Genomic DNA, 19,868 nt, shown 5'->3' with positions numbered 1-19,868 from the left:
CTCACGCGGGCAAAAGTCTGTAAAGATCTGCACACATTTTAAGAAAATCTACGCAAATATAAGGAGACTCTGACAAAAATCTGCAGAAATCGGGGAAAAACTGCAAATATCTGCAAATCACTAAAAATCTGCACACGGACTCCAAAAATCTGCGTTTGCAGACAAATCTGCACATTTGGTATCCCTGGCTGAGAGTGTAACAGTGCTCACAGGGTTCAATCACACCATTGCAAACTCTCCAAATTGTGGGTTTGTTCGCGGCGCTTTGACAAACATGTTTCTTTTCATCTTATTTTTTTTTATTTTTGCTTTCTTTTTCTAAAGACTAAAAACAAAAATGGCGTCTGGATAGTTTGTTGTAGATGCGAAGGCTATTGGTAAACATTTGATTCGAAAATAAGCAGTATAAATGTAACCAATCCAAACTTATTTATCTGTAAGCTGTACGCTAATGTATCAGAAATATGAAGAGGTTAGTATTTAGTTGGGAGCTTCGCGGCATGTGTCTAAATTCGATTAGAAAAAATGTTAGCAAAAGGCGGACTAATGGGGTGAAAGTACTTCTATGCATGCCAAGAATTATGCAATGGTGTTTAGAAGTGGATTTCTTATTGGTGGGATACTACCTTCCTTTCAGAAAACTGAACACATTGGAACTAAGGCGTTTAAAAGAACATGGACAATCGCAAAAGAGCGCACATCAGGATGGTAAAGATGAAGGGATATCGCAAAAGAAGCGTACCACCCTCCGAGGAAGTCGCAGCAAAAGCTTCGGAGGATTTGTTAATGGTGGAAGAGGTCTTGCACGGCGGGAGGATCCCCGTGAGCATCAGGAATTGGGACGAGATGAGATAGCTTTGATGTTTATGGAGGTGCGAAATGTTTTTGTTGATAAGCATAGTGAAACACTGAAGGAAACATGTTTACTCATTTCGTCACTTTTACAGGTTTCCGAAAAAATTGACCGCTGTTTTGATTTCGATCTTCAAAAATGGTTGAATCGATATGAAAGCCTTTCACATAACTCTACAAACTTTCCAGAAGCTGCAATGTTAATAATGAGTGCCGCTCAAATTTACGGACGTAAGGTTGACTATTTGGAGGACATTATTTTACATATGGACCAAGATCAGAAAGGCAGAGAGGACGTGGAAGGCGCAGTGGAACAGAAGCAGGAGAAAGTTCCAGGGGGGAGAAAGCGAGCGGCTAGGTTCCAACCACAGACTGTTTCAGATTGTTTCAGTGATTTGGAATTCTCTTTCGTGGACAGGAAATTGGCTTCTGTCGACACGCTAGTTGGTACATTGCAAAGAATGGGCGTTGACAAAAGAAATAAATTTCAACAGATGCAGGAGCTATGCATTGAACTTAGAACTATGCCTACGAAGCAACGTAGGCAGGAAATTTTACATCGTCTGCGAGATGTGGCAAATATTCCCCCGATAATGTCCAGTCACACAGCTGCTAGAAAACGTCAAATATTAGATCTTGAATCTGGGGAAACAATAGGAACCCGATATGATTATCAAACTTTTCTGAACTTCATCGATGTAAAAACGGGATCCTTGACTCCAGAGCACGATTTAAAAAAGTTTTTCCAACGATGCGATGTAATAGACTATCTCTACGAGCAACAAGAATGCGAACGAAAGCGCTGCGAGCGCAGTGGAAAACCAGCACCGGATATGGTCTTTCCATTAAAACCTCGTGAATTCAAAATGTACATTCCACCGGATTATCTCAGAAATAAATATCGAATACAGATGAACGATACGACAGATTTCGACAATGAATTGCATCAAGCAAAGAGCAGCAACTATCAATCAGATCCCATTTTGGATTTAATGAGGAGTAAATTTGCTACTCGGTCATCGGAACCGAAGAAAAGTGCAGAGGTGAGCTCTGATGAACCTTCGTTTTGCAATGTACTGTCTTCATCTGCGATATATACAGAAATCCCCGACGCTACCACTGAGGATCAAGAATATGAAGATTTGGGTGGTTGTGAACCATCCGAGGATATAACAGAAGCTATCGAACCCAGCAGCAGCGAAGAAATGAGCGTTGAAGTGTCAGGAAATAGCATGACTGAAACTAATTCAACAGATCAAGAACAGAAAATTGATGAGACACTTCAAACATCACATGAAACTTCTCAGTCCAAGGAAAGTGAGTCTTCTTCAGAAGAGGGATCGTTGCGTCAACCGTCAGAAATTATACGTAGCAACTTATCTAAAGAATCCACTCCAGAACCAGAACTAATGGCTTTAGAAATCCAGACAGAAACACGCGCACAAATCATAACTGAACAAGAAACACCATCCACCGGTTGCCCATCACGGCTAAGCTACGAAGATGAAGGTATAGGTGCGGATCGGGATACACCGCCGGATCAGCATTCGCCAGCGTGTTTTTCGCGTACACCATCGTTGGATGTTCTCAGTGATTGTGCAGGGTCAATATCGAAAACACTAGAACGGGTGCCGTTTTTCGGTGGCGGTACCGTTATTGCAACAGATGTGAGATGCGGCGGATCTGTACGTACTATACTAATCAAACCAGCGCTGGTTAAGTTGAATATGCTAAAAATTCCCGAGTGCCATCTAAAGAAACATTTGCTCTTTTCGCTACCGATCGAGTACAAAAAGATGAAAAATGATGTAAGTTCTTTTTCGCTAGAAACGTTTGCTGATTTTTGATGATTTTTCGTTTTGATTCTAGTTGGTGCGTAAAAGTAAGAATTTGGACAAAGAAACTTTCACTCTGGCTGTTTACAGTCTAAATCCACAGGCTTCCAAAAATTCCGAATGGACAAAGCGGCCTGTGACGCCAGAGCCGGAAGGTAGTATAATAAATTTCACGTCCAAACCTTTGCTTTATGAATTGATATTGCAGATTTCTACGGGTTTGATGATCGCAATGACGTTCTGGATAATACCCCAGATAATTTGTATAGTTTAGCTTCCACGAACGATCAGCATCGGAATGATTGGTCCCGTCCTTCTACACCGGAGAGTGACTTTTACGGCTTCGACGATTTTGATTTTGATGAAGCCAGGAAAAAAGAGAAAAAAAGGAAAGAAATCCATCCATGTGAAACTGTGCAAAAAAATGAACTTCCAAAGTTGTCAGAAGTTAAACCAACCGCAGAAGTTGTACAGGCAAATCTAGAGGAATCTCAAGCTTCCGAGACGCCCAACTCGCAACAATCGACACCGAACCGGACGTTGTCGCGTGATTCAGGAATTTCCGACGATCAGACCGACCGGCGAGGGAGTCGTTCAAAGGAAGCCACACCGGAACCAATCGACGTGTCCCAAAAAATCTCAACAACGGCAACAACTGCGGTACTAACTGCTGAACCGCAATCTGTGTTAAACAGTGAAAAATACATACAAAGTGTAACAGAAGCTAAAGAACTTATAGAGAAGGTAAACAACTGGCACCGGAAGCTTAAGCCAATTTTAATCCAGTCAGAGCAGCGAAATCATTTCGATATCCATGCCTATGGCTCTGAAATTATCGAATCATTTGTCCAAGTGGAGGCAAATAATTCTGTTTCTAACATTAGTTTTGCTCAAATTATGGACAACAAACAGCAAGACTATACGGCACGGTACTTTCTTTCAATGCTGATGTTGGCCAACACGAACAATGTGCAAATTCTTACCCGCAATCAGCACCCGAATCGATTGACAAACAAAGAAGACATTGAACTTCGACTGTTAAGTCGTCAACGTCACCACCAAGAAATGGAAAGTATGGGCGAGAGAATACCTTGTGATAACACACTATCGGGTAAAGTTGCTAAAATGGGAAGAACGTCTCGGGGAAACAAGCGGAAATTGGAAAATGAAAGCGTAGCAAGTATGGATAACCATTTGGGTTCAAGGCGTTTGCAGGATAATGACGAGTCTGAATACGATTTTCTGGAGAAAATGCAACGCCTTTATCCTGATATCAATGGCGAAGAAACAATGCGCAAACGAATGGCCTTCCAACGCGGTATGCGGCGATGTGCATATGGACTGGTTACTGAAACTAGGGAAGAGGGCAGTATAGAAATACCCCTTGACCACATTAGTCAACAAGAGCATGAGACGGATGAAATTTTGTCGGTGGATTTGCTGACAAATGAAACGATGATGGTTCCAATGATGCTTGATCAGGGCCCATGCTGCTCCAAAAGTATCTCCATTTCGGAATCTGGATACGGGTCGATGCTCGGGGAAGGCGACCGATAGTATAAGAGGAAAGATACCTTCTAGGGGGCAACTGTTCTGCTTGAATTTTGACCTTAATTTCATAGTATACAGGCACTCGATAAGTTACGCCCCTGTATTCACCTTGTTAGTGCAAGCAGATCCTTAATAACAATGTCTCACCTTAGAATTTACGTTAACAGCTGCATCTACATGATTTTGCTAAACTCTTACCAAGTACAAAATTAACTATAAACCACGCTCTGCTCTTAGCACCTAACGAGATATGTACCACCTAGTTTCTTGTTTCTACTTTGCATATGGGGGCTTACTTTAAGGTGAAACTTGACGGTGGCTTTTTCCACACAATTTTGAGGTTAGGTTTCTTTTCACTTGATGATCTTGAGTGTAGTAATCTCAGCTTCCACCTAATAAATAGCGCTTGAAATGCTACTCTATGCATGCATCAGCGGTGCGAACAATAGATCATAGTTTCCCATATGTAATTTTACTGGTTTATCTTGCAAAATTTGAGCACGGAGTTTCACCTTAAACCCAAACATAATAGGTAAATTTTTCGACGGACTGGAATTTAATTTCACCCTACCGCACGACAAGAACAAATATTTATAGACGTTAGAAATTCATATATTACAAAAAGCATTTTTGTAGCTTTGCATTTTCCTATTTCACATCCCGGTTTAGTTTTGCATTTTAATTTTTATTCTAAAATTCTTTATATTTTTTTCTTGACTATAAAATTAGCTTTAAGACAAAATACTGTTGAAAAAACCAGTGACAATTCGAAATAGCTGAATTTATTATTTACAATTTATTCGATATTAAGATGTACCACAAGTTTGATTTTATATGTCGAAACATTTCATTCGATTGCGAATGGAATATGTACATATTGAATACACACGTTCAATAGAAGAAAACAATTGTAATAATTAATAGCGTTAAATTGTACGAAGTATATTTTGTAATAAATTAAGATTTTGAAATTGAAATTAAACTCGCCCATACGTGTGATGATATCACTGTTTAGATTACATAATTCTTAATTTAATGCAACAAATATCAAATATGTATAGAAAAATAAAATACAAACAAGAGTAGAATTCTTTTGAAAAAAATGTTTGCTCATAGCCAAACTCACTTTTTTGCATTTCTGTGAGCATTACTATCTTCGAAATATACACCTATCTGGACAATTATCTGGTCTTACAACAAATAGCTCTATGTACATGTCATTATCAGTTACCATAACGCGAAAGTCGAATCTGAAAATAAATGATTTATTTTTAACTAGTCCACTTCGTAAGAACAGTTATACCTTTCCGTTACACCTTCGTATTCCAGTTACTGCCGTCCTCTGGCAACAAATTGTTCGTGATCAGCAGCACGATATCCACGATCCACCAAATCCCAATACCGCCCAGAGTTAAAAGTTTTCCGACCGCGGTACCGGTTTGCCCTAGGCAAAACCGATCCATTCCCAAAAACCCCAGCAGTATACTATACAGCAGCGTAGTCACGAAATAATGGTCCGTGTACTTGATACACGGGAATCCATCCCGCATAAATTCCCGCGGACCAAAGCATTCGATGTTGTCGAACACCACGCACTTGACACGGGTCGTTTCCACATCATCGTAGTGAACACCTCCGAACTTTACGCAACCGTGACCTTGCTCCTCTTTCGCTGTCCGATTGCCTTTGTGATCCAGTGGTTCGTCGCAGTCCATAAATTCGAGAGGTAAGAAGGAACACTTGACCAACGGGCCCAGCGGGTTGAATTCGTTTGACTGGTTGATCGACGGGTTATCTTTGTCCTTTGTGATTTGAGCGGTTTCCACAATAAAAATACTCGTGAAAAACATCAAAAATAAGCGATTTTCAATCATTTTGTGTACTACACGTTTTCGCAACTCAAGGGATGTAATTTGTTTATTTTGACTTTGAAACATGTTGTCTATAGGGATGTGCGGCACCTCATCGATAACACAAGCATCGATAGTTTTCTTTCGATATATTGAGCATTGTATTAGTAAAGCCCTACACGCTCACTCTGGGCTACTCAGCAAGTGAGTTGAATTTTAATCATATTTTTCAGCTGTTCGAAGACTATTATTTCTTCCTGGACTATTTCTTCCTACTACTACTATTTCTTCCTGGATTATTGCATACGAGCGAGATGGAACGTTAACTGATACTCAGAAAACCAACCTATTCCGGAAGTTTGACGAGACGACACAAACGACGATGGATCTTGGATTTGTATGAAAAACGACCTGTTTTATACTTAGATGAAGCACGGCAGCTCTTCGCAAATCGTTTCTGTATGACCATCAATGCATTTTCAATATGCAACATACTTCACGCTCACGGGATGTCGTGGAAAGCTCTTGAACGGAGAGCCGTTCAAATTCGTCATGAGGACATTCAGCGGTTTTCCAACAAACTGAAAAGCTTCAATTGGGATCTAGCAGCTTCTGTTTTTGAATGAAGTTGCCTTCGCCAACCAAACAATGCTCCGGAATCGCGGCTTTGGATATGTTGGTGAGAGCCTTAGGTACCGTAGGGAGTTCCGACGCAAGCCGCGGGTCTCGCGTCTATGCTTCTTGGGACAGTCCGGGATCGTCGAATCATTCGAAACGGAAGGTACATTTAACAGGCAAAAGTTTTTTGATTGCTGTGTAAAAATGGCCCTCCATAGTGGACAAGTGGAGCGGTATCCCGGAAGACACTCGATATGGATTATGGACGGGGCTCGTATACACTGCGATGAGAATATTGTGAACTATCTAAGGTCTCTTGGGATTGTTCCAATATTCTTACCAGCGTATTGCCCCTTCTTTAATTCTATCGAGGTTGTCTTTGGGTTGGTTAAACGCTATTTGAAACGTCATTACATGGAGAATGATTCTACTCCACTCTCAATAACAGTTGGCGGCGCTCTCACAAATTTTATGCACTACAATTGTACTCGTATATTCCGGAAGTGCGGATACTTTCCTGGAGGGTCATTCAATTCAACAGTTGGCATACCTGTGAATTCTTTCCTTATTTGATTCGAGTCAGATATGTATCAATGAATAAAAAATATATTATTAAAAAAAGTTAACATTTATTCTCTTCTTTTCAATCCAAAATTTTTCTTCAGCTTATAATCGATTAAACATATTAATAACAATGATGTTAAATTACTCAGCGTGGTCAACATCAGGCATGTTGGTTACAAACGATGCCAGCTTACGGCTGAACTCAGTTTCCTCAGGGGGCAAGGACTCTTGCATAGCATCCAGCAAAGACCTTGCAGAGTTCATCTGCGCTCTCAGACAATGTAGTTGACGTTGAAGGTCATTCATACCCTGTGCCATGGAGTCTACTTGAGTACATAATCCATTTACTGCGGTTGAAACACTTTCGTTGATGTTGTTCGCCACCTGCAGTCCTTGTCGAGTGACTTTCAGCTGATTTGCTTCAGAAATCGGTGCTGCACGAAACAAATGGATGTACTCATCTGGAGGTGCTCCTGTCAACAATCTTGTGCGCTGGTCTGCTGGTTGGACTAGGATAAAATTAGCCCATCTCTTCCAAGACGAAAAATGAGCGGTGTAGTGCGAATGCAACTCAATCAATCGCTGAACACAATCGAACACTTCCTCTGTTGCTGGAGCTCCCGTTTTATCCTTGCGTTCTGGATGAAGCAGCTGCTTGTTCACATTCTCCCACATAGATTGTGTCGAGATACAGTACGAGTGTTTGAAAACATGCACCTGTACGTTTTTACCCCGCCAGTGCGTTAACAGCTTTGCGTTATCACGAATGTTCTCCATGGTATAAAACTTCTTGGTTTTTCCGTACCTAAACATGGTGTATTTGTCCACATCCGACTCGTCAAGATTTTCTTTGAAAGACCATCTTATTTGCTGCTCACTTCCATGTTGGTCCACGACTACCTCTCGCCCAACATAGTCCTTGGCAATTCCCCAAATGCACTGCAATACACTTGATACGGAGTTTCCGTCCACATCCTTTGAACACACTACATCCGTCAAGTGCTGCGAACGGAACAATCTCACGTAAAACACACCAATAAAGTGAAAGTGTTTATTTTTGAATTCACGTGCAGAAACATTCACGGTGATGTTCAGGAGGGAGCCATCATTTTCCTTCTGCTGCGATGTTGAGCAGCCACTTTCCTGCGACAACGTTCCGTCCATTTCCTGTTCCTGATCATCGTAGTTGTGCAAATTGTCCAGGTCTTCAAAATCAGCTTAAATATATCCAAAAATTCTACGTTGGTAAAGTCGTCGGGAATCCTGCGTTTTTTTGCACCCGGTGGAAATCCCGTTGGCTCGCCCGACGATTCACTGTCACTGTCAGAATTTTGCATCCTATAAATGAAAGGTTTGAAACGTTTTAGCTCGATACTACAAACAAAATTTACAAACTAGAAACCTTACTTTCTTAAAAGAAACGAAACTTTTCAATAGCTGCATTCACAAGCAATGTTTTGCCTTTCTCCTAGAAAGGTATAGCAATCACTGGAAAAACCAAAGGTATAAAAGTGGTCCCAATGGCTGAATGTCATATACCACTCGACCCCTTTCGACGAACTGAGCATTTTCTGTATGTATGAATGTAGGTGTGTATGTGTGTGTGTGTGTATGTATGTGCAACTTTTTTTTCTCACTCACTTTTCTCAGAGATGGCTGGACCGATTTTCATAAAATTAATTGCAATTTAAAGGTCTAGTTGCGCCATAGGTTGCTATTGAATTTCATTGTAATCGGATTTTTAGTTTAGAGGTTATGTATCAAAATGTAAAAACCACGAAACATCAATATCTCAGAAACCACACAACCGATTTTAAGAAAATTGGTTTCAAATGATCGGGCTGTCTCCAGAACCCTTAACTTTTGAATTTCGTAATAATTGAACATATGGTTCAAAAGTTATGTAAAGAAAAGTTATCCTGAGGTTGTTTAAACTCACTCATTTTTCTCAGAGATGGCTGAACCGATTTTCACAAAATTAGTGTCAAATGAAAGGTCTAGTTGCCCCATAGGTTGCTATTGAATTTCATTGCAATCGGATTGTAACTTTGTCCGTTGTTCATGAAAATGTGAAATCACATAATGAAAGTAAACATATTGACTTCCTCCTAACGATCACTGGCTAATTAAAAGGTAGAAAAGTGATCCAAATGGCCGAATGTCATATACTACTCGACTCAGTTAGACGAATCGAGCATTTTCTGCATATAAGCATGTATAGGTCTATATGTTTGTGTGTGGGTGTGTACGTGTGTATGTGCACCTTTTTTCGCACTCACTATTCTCAGAGATGGTCTGACCGAACAGATTTCAATGAAATTAATTGCAAATGAAAGGTCTAGTTGCCCTATAAGACCCTATTGAATTTTATTGTAATCTGATTTCTAGTTTAGAGGTTATGTATCAAAGTATAAAAATCACGGAACATCAATATCTCAGAAACCACACATCTGATTTGATTTAAATTAGTTTCAAATGAACGGGCTACCTTAAAAACCCTTAAATTTTGAATTTTATGAAGATTGAACATGTGGTTCAGAAGTTATGGAAAGAAACGTGTTCTGGAGACTATTTAATCTCACTCATGTTTCTCAGAGATGGCTGGCCCGATTTTCATAAAATTAGTGTCATATGAAAGGTCTTGTTGCCCCATAAGACCCTAATGATTTTTTTTACAAACGGATTATTACTTTGCCTGTTATGTTTAAAAATGTGAAATCCAGCTATGAAATGAAACATATTCCAAGACAACTTACTTGGACTCACTCATTTTTCTCAGAGATGGTTGACCCGATCTCCACAGAATTAGTATCAAATAAAAGGTCTACCTACCTCATAACACCCTATTGAATTTTGCAGTAATCGGACTGTAACTTCGTCTGTAATGTATCGAAATGTGAAAATCACGAAACTTCATTATCTTAGAAACTACACAACCGATTTGAACATTATTGATATCAGTTGAACGGGCTAGTTAAGGGTTAACTGATGAATTATGATTGAACACGTGGTTTCAAAGTTTGGCTGCCCCATACGTTACCTTTTCATTTGATTGTAATCAAACTTAAGCAAGCGTTATGTTTTAATTTGTAAAACAACGAAAGTCTATTATCTCAAGTATTACACGACTTATTTGCACATAACTAGTGTCATACAAATGAGTCATCTCTCAAACTTACAAATAACAAACTTCATAACAATTTGATATGCTGTTTAAAAGTTTTAGAAAGAAAAGAAATTCAAAGACTATTCAACACTTTACCTGCTTCGATCAATATATATGGCCTCAACATGATTTAAATGTGGTATCGTACTATCTAAACGTATTTTAGAACCCAAAGAGTGGATAAACATTTATTGGATTTAAGCATTCATGTAAATCTATTTTTACAAATAATAAGTCTGACCGCTAGGTGGATTAATTTAGGTTTTTATTGCATGGTAATACATGTTTGAAATTATGGCACATTCCAGAAATACATAATTGTCGTTACAAACTAAGAGGCGCAGCAACGCGGGCTGGGTATCATCTATTTTATAGATATAGAAAAAGAAGAAGAAGATTTATCGCAAGAATTTCGCAAATCAACGTTATGCGATGAAACATTTACATTGGTCATGGTAATGATCTATCGTAGTAGTTTGTGCGAGGTAACCAGTGCAGTTATTAGCTAACGGGTGACAACTGAAATTTTGTTGCTCTCCAGTTGTTTTTGCACACCAAGGAACATGAAATCATACAGAAATCTTCGACAGGACTGTTCTGAAGCAGATTCGTTGGATTGGGTAAAGAGTGTCCGGGACCAAATTGCATCACAAAAAAATTGGTATTTTCCACTCATTCAACCAATCGCCTTCTAAGGTAGTAAAATAAAACAGGATATTTTATATATTTTTTGCCTTTCTCCTAGTAAAATAAAACAGGACATTTTATATATTTTTTGCCTTTCTCCTAGAAAGGTATAGCAATCACTTGCAAAACCGAAAGTAAAAAAGTGTTCCAAAGGGCCGAATGGCATATATCACTCGACTCAGCTCGACGAGCTGAGCATTTTCTGTATGTGTGTGTGTGTAAGTGTGTGTGTATGTGCAGATTTTTATTCTCACTCACTTTTCTCAGAGATGGCTGGACCGATTTTCATGAAATTAATTGCAAATGAGAGGTCTCGTTGTCCCATAAGACCTTATTGAATTTCATTGTAATCGGATTTTTGGTTCAGAGGTTAGGTATCAAAATGTAAAAATCATGAAACATCATTATCTCAAAAACTACACAACCGATTTGAGCAAAATTGATTTCAAGTGAACGGGCTACCTAAAATACCCATAACTTTTGAATTTCATGAAGATTGAACTTGTAGTTCAAAAGTTATGACAAGAAACGTGACTACTTAATCTCACTCATGTTTCTCAGAGATGGCTGAACCTATTTTCATAAAATCAATGTCAAATGGAAGGTCTAGTTGCCCCATAAGACCCTATTGATTTGTTTTGCAATCAGACTATTACTTACTCTCAGAAACTACACAACGGATTTGATCAATATTATTATCAGATAAGCGGGCTAGTTTAAGGTTAACGGATGAATTATGGTTGAACATGTGGTTTCAAAGTTAGGCTGCCCTATTTTCATTTGATTATAATCGAACTTAAGCAACCGTTATGTATTAAATTGTTAATAAAACAACGAAAGTCTATTATCTCAAAGATTACATGACTTATTTGAGCATAACTACGAACGAGTCGAACGAGTCATCTCTCGAATTACAGATAACAAGCTTCATTACAATTTGATGTGGCTCAAAAGTTATGGAAAGAAAAGAAATTAAAATATTTAAAACTACACCTGCTTTGATCGATATATGTGGCCTCAACATATTTTAAATGTGGTATAGTACTATTTGAACGTTCCAAATTCATTGATTCCTTGCGATGTGTTTAAAATCTGAAAATGCACGACAAATCGGTCATATGATATGATCAAAGTCGAATAACAAATCGTTTGAAATGATTGGTTTTATCGAAATGACAACATCCTCGACTTTTGGCTTCTGTACATCGCCTTAATTCTATATATATACTAGAATCACATGTTCCTGGGAAACAGCCGAAAATTATCGAATAACACCCAATACCGGAAGTCGCCATCTTAGAATTCAAAACGGTATCTGTGGTCGATTTCAGCTCCTGTGTATCATGCTAGATCCGGATGTAATATTGGGTGGAAATCGACCATTTTTGGCTGATTTCCAGAAACCGGAAGTTGCCATCCTACAATCTAAAATGTTGCCTAAGGTTGATTATGGGACATATTTGTTACCTCTTAAAACATCCACATGCTAAATTTGGTTCCATTTACTCGGTTAGTTCTCGAGATGTCCAGAAATTTGTGTTTCATTTGTATGGGACCCCTCCCTTCCAGAAGAGGGAGGGGTCTCAAACTATCATAGGAATCTTTATTGGCACCAAAAATCCCTAAACAAATTTTCACGTCGATCGACTCGGTAATTTTCGAGCCTATTTGGATCAGACAGACAGGCAGACAGACCGGACTGCATTTTTATATGTATAGATTACAACATCAATATTTTAGAACCTTTTATATGTATAGATTACAACATCAATATTCAAGAACCTAAAAGTGAATAAATATTCTATTTTTACTAATAAAAGTTTGAATGAGAAAGGCTGGGTCTGACCGCTAGGTGGATTAATTTAGGTTTTTGTTCTGGACTTTGTTTTTGTTTCGATTCAAAATTGCGAGCAGAGCTGCCAGATTTTATTTTGAAGAATCTGAAGCATCCGTAAAATACTCTGTAATTTTCTGTATTTTGTTTTTGTGCTTACAAGTACTCGGGTTTTGGGTAACTGGGTTTGCTATTTCATTCACCCTTGAAGAAATTCCTATCCTCTGCACTCAAAGACTAAACAAATTGAAGGTGGCAGCGCCGTAACTCCGTCAGAGCAAATGTGGGGAACGCATTCGAAAAACTGAAAACTAATGTTCGGATGAAATGTTTGTGAGGCATGAGCTACCAGTTTTTTAGTTCGAACGTTTTGTGAAAAATCATAACTTAAAAACGATCAATTGCTGAAATTCTGTACCAATCTGTATTAAAAATCAAAATTCTGTATGAATTCTATAATCTGTATCATTTCTGTATCGTGGTAAAAAAAATGTATACTTGGCAGCCCTGGTTGCGAGGGGTGATCGATTATAATTAGAGATTCGTTGCATCACCCCTATGTAAAAAACTGGCAGAATATCACCGGTTGAATCCAGTATTGAACTGAATTCACAATAATTATTGATGAACATGTGGTGTCGTTTATTGGCCGTGGCGGATTTCTAGCCAGTAATGAAACTGAACTGTACCCAAAAAATGAGTAATGTCGTACTCAAATTTTGAGTAATAATGACTCATTCTAAAGACGCCTAGTGTTGCTCAGTTTTGAGTATTTGTGGAGTTACTCAATTTAAGAGTTGTTCCACTTTTTACGAAAATGCGTCAAATGTTACTCATTTTAGAGTTATTATTTACGAGCGTGTACCCATAAATGAGTAAGGGATCATTCAAAAAATACATAACGCGCTCAGGGGCGGGGGGTATTCAGTGAAGCGTTATATTGCATGTGGCAAACATGTAAAATTGCGTTACATGGTGGTGGGTGGGTATTGAAATCCTAATATGGGTATTGGGTTCCTAATATCATAAAAACTCTGTTCAGAGTAGGTTCACTTTTAACGAAAGTGAGTGACATCTCACTCAGTTCAGAGTTAAATTTAACGAGCGTGTAGCGCAGAGGCGCAGATTTGGTTGCCAAACGATAAATATGTATATTTTTTAAAAACATCTGGCATTTCTGGTTTCAGTTTCTGTTGTGATCGCAGCTTTGCTTTGTGCGTTTAATTTTTGCTTCAAACGCGAAATGAACGTGAAAATCTATGTATCCTCCAAACTGGTAGAGAACTGCTCCTTCTGCCAGTTATACGGACTGATTGAGGTGCAACGGGACGAGATTCGATTTGTTGTGCTAGATGACAAACTCCGACCTGGGACTTACTTGGTAGGAGAAATCTGCAGTGAGTCAGACTACCGCCGGTTGATGCGACAGACAGAGTCTACTGACAGTCGAGACCTGCTGCTGCTAGAGGAGAACTTTTTGCGTCTCTCGATCTCCGATCGGGGGCGAATAAAACATGTCACTACTAAGGTGAAGGGTGTTACGATAGAAACTCTGAACAAGGTAATGATCGTTTACGACGATCGTGGTTTCTCTAATTTGGCCGAGGGACAACTGCTGGAGGATGACGATGATGACAACGATCTGCTGCATCTCGCAAGACTTATCAAATCCTCTAAGCCACATTACAATTCGAATTTGCAAGACCTGCTAGGCTGGGCTATGTCCAGTTCGTCGGCGAATTTGGTTCTTTTGATGCTAAGGCCTGTTGTGGCTTTGCTTCGAATACTTTTCAAAAAGACTGCCTTATATTATCACTGCTCCGAATGGAATAAAAGCATCAAAGTTAAAGGATTTGAAGGGTAAGCAATATTGATTTGTTCATCACTTTTATAATAATACCCAATATTTTCAGAGCAAGATGGGCTCTAGTTTTTGACATAGGATTTGGTGTGATTGTGCTCTCAATGGTGCTATATTTTGGGAACCCTGGAGTACACTTTATAGAATATGGCGAGGTACTTAAGCGCTATTTTGATTCTCTTATTATTACAGTTAGTTTTCCTCTTTTCTAACTCAGCTTGTGGTAAGTTATCTGCGAGAGCTTCTGCAAACACTTCGTGGCAGTCCAATTGGGTTAAAGCTGAATGCACCGCTTAACGACTTTTTCCTCAGCTGCTTTCTGTACCACGTGGACTTGTGGTGGACGTTTTTGGTGTTAGTTTCCCCTGCGATAAAGTTCCTTTTTATACCCCTATCAATATTAGGCCTGTTGGGGCTCTCATTTCAGTTGGCAATGCTGTCCGATTTAATCATTTTGATCAGCCTGCATGCTCACTGTTTCTACATTTACGCAGCGGTGTAAGTTCCTTTTTTCAATTAGTAATACTGTAATACTAACTATACAAGGATTAATATTACAGCTTATACCGCATCGAAATCGGCGGCATCCGTGCACTGTGTCGAATAGTACTGGGTAAAAAAAAGAATGTACTCCGGAATCGCGTTGAGTCACATGAGTACATGAACCGCCAGCTGTTCCTAGCAACCCTGACTTTTGCTGTTCTGCTTTTCCTACTTCCCACCATTCTGGTTTATTACGTAGTATTTGCCACGGTTCGCAGTTCACTCGCATTTAAAATTATCAGTTAATCAATAATTTACTTCCATTGACAGCTTCGATTTGCCATCTACTGCGTATCGTATATACTGATGACTATTAGAAGGACAATACTTCAGTTCCCGTTTGACGCTATGATCCGTTGGCTTCGGGGTGCGTACACTGACGTTAACAGTTTGGAAATCTATAACATTGGTTCGAACGCTCATGAAAACATCACTGTCATTTATGTCGCTCCCAAAGTAAGTGACTGCTTCTGGAAAAGCCACACTGAGCAATCACATAAAGGAAACGGTCAAATTACTGCGAACAGAAATAATACGATCACGATAGGGCGGTTTTTGATAAGTCTGGTTCGAGGAGAGATGGTTGCCTTCATCCAACCAGATGAAAGCAATTATCGGCAGGATTTGAAAATAGAATGAATGTCCAGTATTTAGAATCACTGTGTGCTGAAAATTAAATCCGAAATATTTGCCACAGTTCTGTACACTGAATTCAGTAATAACTTCTGAAATACAACGTTGAAAAGAGATATAATTGTTCAAAAACTATTGAGGTTTAGGTTCAAAATGCTACCTAACCAATTTAATTGCAGGAACTGGACCTTGCAGCGACAGAGAGAAGAACCTAATCAATAAATCTGAGATGTTAAAAATTTAGAATTATTTCAATGTGCCGTTGAACCGAGAATATATGCATTGTAAGAAACAGGGTATGCAATGAGAGCAATGAAAAAAATTACATTTTATCACTTTCGGACTAAATGAAGTAAACATAAAATACCGATTGATTATCCTCGAAATGTCCACAGGTTGGTAAATAGCTGTATCATTTTTTAACGATAACGATTAACGATTGACCATGTAGTTATTTTTATTAAATCGAACGTTTTTATTAAATCGAACGTTCAAAATGATATGTCAATATCACCTGTAGCTCTTCAGGGTCCTGAGATATCTGCAAATAAAAAGAAAAAAGATGTTTTGCCAAATTCGAAAAAAGTAAAGGCAGTCCCATTGGCCGAGGGGTTCACCAATCGGTACAAAACTTTGTATTTATGAGTTCCTGCCCAAAGTTCATTGACTCACAAATTTTGGTCGAAATCGGAGATGGTCGATGCACTTCCTCGGACACTTGACATGGAATTACCCTGCTATGTTTACTTTATGTACTACGATACCACTCAAGGAACATGATACGGCGATACGGCAAGCCGGTTGGTGTTTTATCCTAGTGTTATCTGAGCTTGCATCGCACAATTTAAAGATCAAATGATTGGTTGAGGGAAGTTCGATCATATTCAGTATCGTATACTTTCTACCAAGGGAAAACTCATTACTGTGTAAAAGTATCTTAAGAGTCGTATTAGGATTATGAATCTCGTTTGTGTTTTCTAATAAGTCCGACCATGTCCTCGAAGAAGTTATGCCGTTGTTTTTTATTCCATAACGACCTCATATTGTTGGTTCTATTTTTCAATGATAGGTAAATTCTACTCGACTCGTCCATGTAAATGAGACATATTACTCGTTGTAGCTTCTGTAACACGGTCCTTAGTTACTAACTATTCGTAATCAATAAGGAACTATTATGTAACGGACTTGTATGTATAGGTCATGGCCTATTTTAAATACTGCTTCATTCGGTAACCTTGTTTTGTTCTAAAAATGGAATTCAAAGATATTTACTTTTCAAAAAAAAAAAGCAAAAGAGGTAAAAGAGGTAAGGGGCCATCCACATACCACGTGGACAACTTGGAGGGGGGGGGGGTTGGCTAATGTCCACGGTCCATACATTTTTTTTTTAGAATTTATATGGACAGTTGTCCACGGAGGGGGAGGGGGGGGGGTCAAAATCGTTAAAAATCTGTCCACGTGGTATGTGGATGGCCCCTAAATATACATGTTGCTAGAATATAATATATAAGTACTATGTTGTTATATGATCGATCTGCGACCCAGTTACGCGCTACACATTTGCGCGTAAGAAACGCGTAGAACGCCGTCAATGCATATTTTTTTCAATTTTCCGGTTTGGCACTTAACAAGTTTAAACGAGCGGTTTAGTGGCCTGCGAAGTCAGTGACCTAGCGTAACATTGAAAGAGTTCAATTTAAGACAACGATAGACGTTTTCACACCTTTTCTTTGTTTTTCACGGAATTACATACATTTAATGCGTTTGTATGGAAACACTTTGTGATTAGTAATCTTTCAATATGTGTTAATTCGGTAATTTAATTGGATTTCTAATACAATTACACAGAATCATACTTCTTTATTTTGAAATTGAAGAGAGCTCGAACCAATTCGAACATTATTCATCTTCTAAAAGTAACGTGTTAATCACAAATTGGTTTTGAATTTTCATACCGAATAACACGAAAAACTTTACCACGGTGTAGCGTTGCGCTTTGTTAGATAAAAGAAACTATACAGTAATCTAGTGATCGGAAAACACCCGATCGGTATCCGGCCGGATATGCCGAAGATAGTGGCAACAGTAGTGACATCAACTTCGTCACATTGCACTGTCCGATTTCGCGTCGGGTGACATTGAGTGATCGGCAATTTAAAGCAAACTACAATTGTTTGACAAATTTTATTCGATCAACTGCGATCGGGAGCAATACACCATAAAGAGTACGTACACATACGGTTGTGGTTTTAAAGTGGGTCATCAGGACGGCCGTAGAAGCAAAAGATTAGAATGGATATTCCAGTGGATGCACAGGAGGTTGCCCTACCGCCGATAGAGTCGTTCGCAAACTGCCAATACCATGTGCGTGTGAGCGGAACAACGGAATTAGACAAACGGGTGATGTCGTTTGTGGATAATCTGTGGGGTTTTGAGGTGACTGGTGGAATCGACCAGTTTGAGCCGTTGACAGTCATTTCCGTAAGGCGGGAAGGTTTGGCTAGACGCGCAGGCATCCGGGTTAATGATGTGATCACAAAAATTAATGATACCTACGCAGACAAGCTCACATTAGCTCAAGCGCAAGAACTGATAGCGGAATCTGGTAGAACCGTGAAAATCTTCGTTAGAGGGTATGTTATCACAGTAAAGTTCTCACCTGACATTCTCCCGCATCATCGTTCACTTTTTTTCAGTGATGTCGAAGAGGAAAGCGAAGATGAAATGACAGTTGATTTTTGGTTCAAGCCTTGTAAGTATATTCGTTGCATCCATTTACGTGTCTCAGCTCGCACTTTATCATGACTCCATAAATTTTGGACAGATTTGAATTAAAACGGTAAATGGGGACAAAGTGCACTTTTTGTGTCTCTTTCTCACATCCAACCCTCGAGACAAGCTCATCCTTTCAATGTCCTATCCCATCCCACAAGTGTGTGTGTCAGAAATGGAACAGGGCTTCACACTCGTTGATCGAAAGTTGGTTTCTTTTCCTCAGTAAGCGATGCCGAACGGGCCATGCTGGATTGGGAGGCACGGATGCGAGCAAACCGGAACGTAAGTTTTAGTGCTAGTCATTACCATTATCATTAACCTTATTATTTTCTTCCAAGCCGGGCAAATGGAATGGGCTATGGCCGTGGAATAATCGAAGGAAAGTCGTTTACAAGTAAGTATGGTATGTCGCGTTGTTTACTGCTGGCGCCCAATAAAGGACGGGTGGTGAAACATGGTGACAGCTGTCTGGTTTTGGCAACGATTTCTGAAGCTATAGATACTTAGTAGTAAACTAAATGAGATATTTTTACTAATCGTAGGGAGTCCAATTGCTACATGGTGCCAAGTGTAGCCGAAGAAAAGCGAGATCGGGAGCTCAAGTTGCGAGTTTCCGAAGCGGATTACCAAAAACATTTGGAAAGTGAGAAGGCGGAATCCGAACGGAAGCTAAAAGAGCAGCGATTAGAAGAAGCACAGAAAGCTGAAGAGAAACGACGATCCGAAGAGGAAGCGTTTTTCGCGAAGTTTGAAGCGGAGCAAAGGCGTTTAGAAGAACAAAATCCACAGAAAGCGCAAGAAACTGATCAGTACATTGAAGAGTTGTTGCAGCAAGAAGAACTGCTCACAACCGATTTCGAGGTAGAAGTGAGCACCGACTTTCCGGCGGAAGAAAACTAAGTCGCAGAATGACAAAATTCTTTAGGTTAAGCATAACGTCTATATGTAAACAATAGAGATACATTTATCTGTAAAAAGAAACAATAAATCTTAAATTTCATTAGTCTTGTTCTATCCCAAACCTCAACTTTTTTACACATTCTGTGAAAGAGCAAAAAGAGAGTAGTGCATGTCTATATTTATCAATCGATCGTAGACG

General features: G+C 39.2%; 4 protein-coding genes across 5 annotated transcripts; 3 read left to right on the top strand and 1 right to left on the bottom strand.

Annotated features, from left to right (window-relative positions):
• The first annotated feature begins 324 nt into the window (after nt 1-324).
• On the top strand, nt 325-5,432 carry LOC129734019 (uncharacterized). The gene is made up of 5 exons (XM_055695716.1): nt 325-472; nt 638-872; nt 948-2,660; nt 2,722-2,842; nt 2,896-5,432. Exons 1-5 carry the CDS (start codon nt 465-467, stop codon nt 4,242-4,244), a joined length of 3,426 nt encoding a protein of 1,141 aa, XP_055551691.1. The 5' UTR covers nt 325-464; the 3' UTR covers nt 4,245-5,432.
• LOC129734020 (TM2 domain-containing protein CG11103) lies at nt 4,999-6,176 on the bottom strand. The gene is made up of 2 exons (XM_055695718.1): nt 5,542-6,176; nt 4,999-5,488 (listed from the first exon to the last, which is right to left on the bottom strand). The coding sequence occupies exon 1, from the start codon at nt 6,173-6,175 to the stop codon at nt 5,549-5,551; it is 627 nt and encodes a 208-aa protein (XP_055551693.1). The 5' UTR covers nt 6,176; the 3' UTR covers nt 4,999-5,488; nt 5,542-5,548.
• Nucleotides 6,177-14,118: 7,942 nt separating this feature from the next.
• On the top strand, nt 14,119-16,017 carry LOC129724741 (uncharacterized). The gene is made up of 5 exons (XM_055679880.1): nt 14,119-14,817; nt 14,871-14,973; nt 15,036-15,316; nt 15,379-15,571; nt 15,632-16,017. The coding sequence occupies exons 1-5, from the start codon at nt 14,201-14,203 to the stop codon at nt 15,998-16,000; spliced, it is 1,563 nt and encodes a 520-aa protein (XP_055535855.1). The 5' UTR covers nt 14,119-14,200; the 3' UTR covers nt 16,001-16,017.
• Nucleotides 16,018-17,478: 1,461 nt separating this feature from the next.
• LOC129717640 (uncharacterized) lies at nt 17,479-19,852 on the top strand. 2 transcript variants are annotated; one of them, XM_055667697.1, is made up of 5 exons: nt 17,479-18,627; nt 18,691-18,746; nt 18,993-19,051; nt 19,108-19,163; nt 19,312-19,852. In XM_055667697.1, exons 1-5 carry the CDS (start codon nt 18,287-18,289, stop codon nt 19,667-19,669), a joined length of 870 nt encoding a protein of 289 aa, XP_055523672.1. In that variant the 5' UTR covers nt 17,479-18,286; the 3' UTR covers nt 19,670-19,852. The 2 variants fall into 2 exon arrangements, with proteins under 2 accessions (XP_055523672.1, XP_055523671.1); XM_055667696.1 differs by having other exon boundaries at nt 18,975-19,051.
• Nucleotides 19,853-19,868: the final 16 nt, after the last annotated feature.

The sequence above is a fragment of the Wyeomyia smithii genome, chromosome 1 (assembly GCF_029784165.1).
Source record: "Wyeomyia smithii strain HCP4-BCI-WySm-NY-G18 chromosome 1, ASM2978416v1, whole genome shotgun sequence".
Lineage (NCBI taxonomy): Eukaryota > Metazoa > Arthropoda > Insecta > Diptera > Culicidae > Wyeomyia > Wyeomyia smithii.
This window is presented reverse-complemented; position numbering and strand designations above follow the sequence as displayed.

What these genes read in the sequence shown, in the direction of transcription:
- LOC129734019 (XM_055695716.1), top strand. An exon ending in TAGCTTTGATGTTTATGGAG is followed by an intron (nt 873 to 947) that starts GTGCGAAATGTT and finishes TCACTTTTACAG; the next exon opens with GTTTCCGAAAAAATTGACCG. An exon ending in TGTGACGCCAGAGCCGGAAG is followed by an intron (nt 2,843 to 2,895) that starts GTAGTATAATAA and finishes TTGATATTGCAG; the next exon opens with ATTTCTACGGGTTTGATGAT.
- LOC129734020 (XM_055695718.1), bottom strand. Translation starts at nt 6,175, where the DNA reads ATGTTTCAAAGTCAAAATAAACAAATTACATCCCTTGAGTTGCGAAAA.
- LOC129717640 (XM_055667696.1), top strand. Translation starts at nt 18,287, where the DNA reads ATGGATATTCCAGTGGATGCACAGGAGGTTGCCCTACCGCCGATAGAG. An exon ending in TGATTTTTGGTTCAAGCCTT is followed by an intron (nt 18,747 to 18,974) that starts GTAAGTATATTC and finishes GTTGATCGAAAG; the next exon opens with TTGGTTTCTTTTCCTCAGTA. An exon ending in CGAAGGAAAGTCGTTTACAA is followed by an intron (nt 19,164 to 19,311) that starts GTAAGTATGGTA and finishes TACTAATCGTAG; the next exon opens with GGAGTCCAATTGCTACATGG.
- LOC129724741 (XM_055679880.1), top strand. Translation starts at nt 14,201, where the DNA reads ATGAACGTGAAAATCTATGTATCCTCCAAACTGGTAGAGAACTGCTCC. An exon ending in ACTTTATAGAATATGGCGAG is followed by an intron (nt 14,974 to 15,035) that starts GTACTTAAGCGC and finishes TTTCTAACTCAG; the next exon opens with CTTGTGGTAAGTTATCTGCG. An exon ending in ATTACGTAGTATTTGCCACG is followed by an intron (nt 15,572 to 15,631) that starts GTTCGCAGTTCA and finishes TTCCATTGACAG; the next exon opens with CTTCGATTTGCCATCTACTG.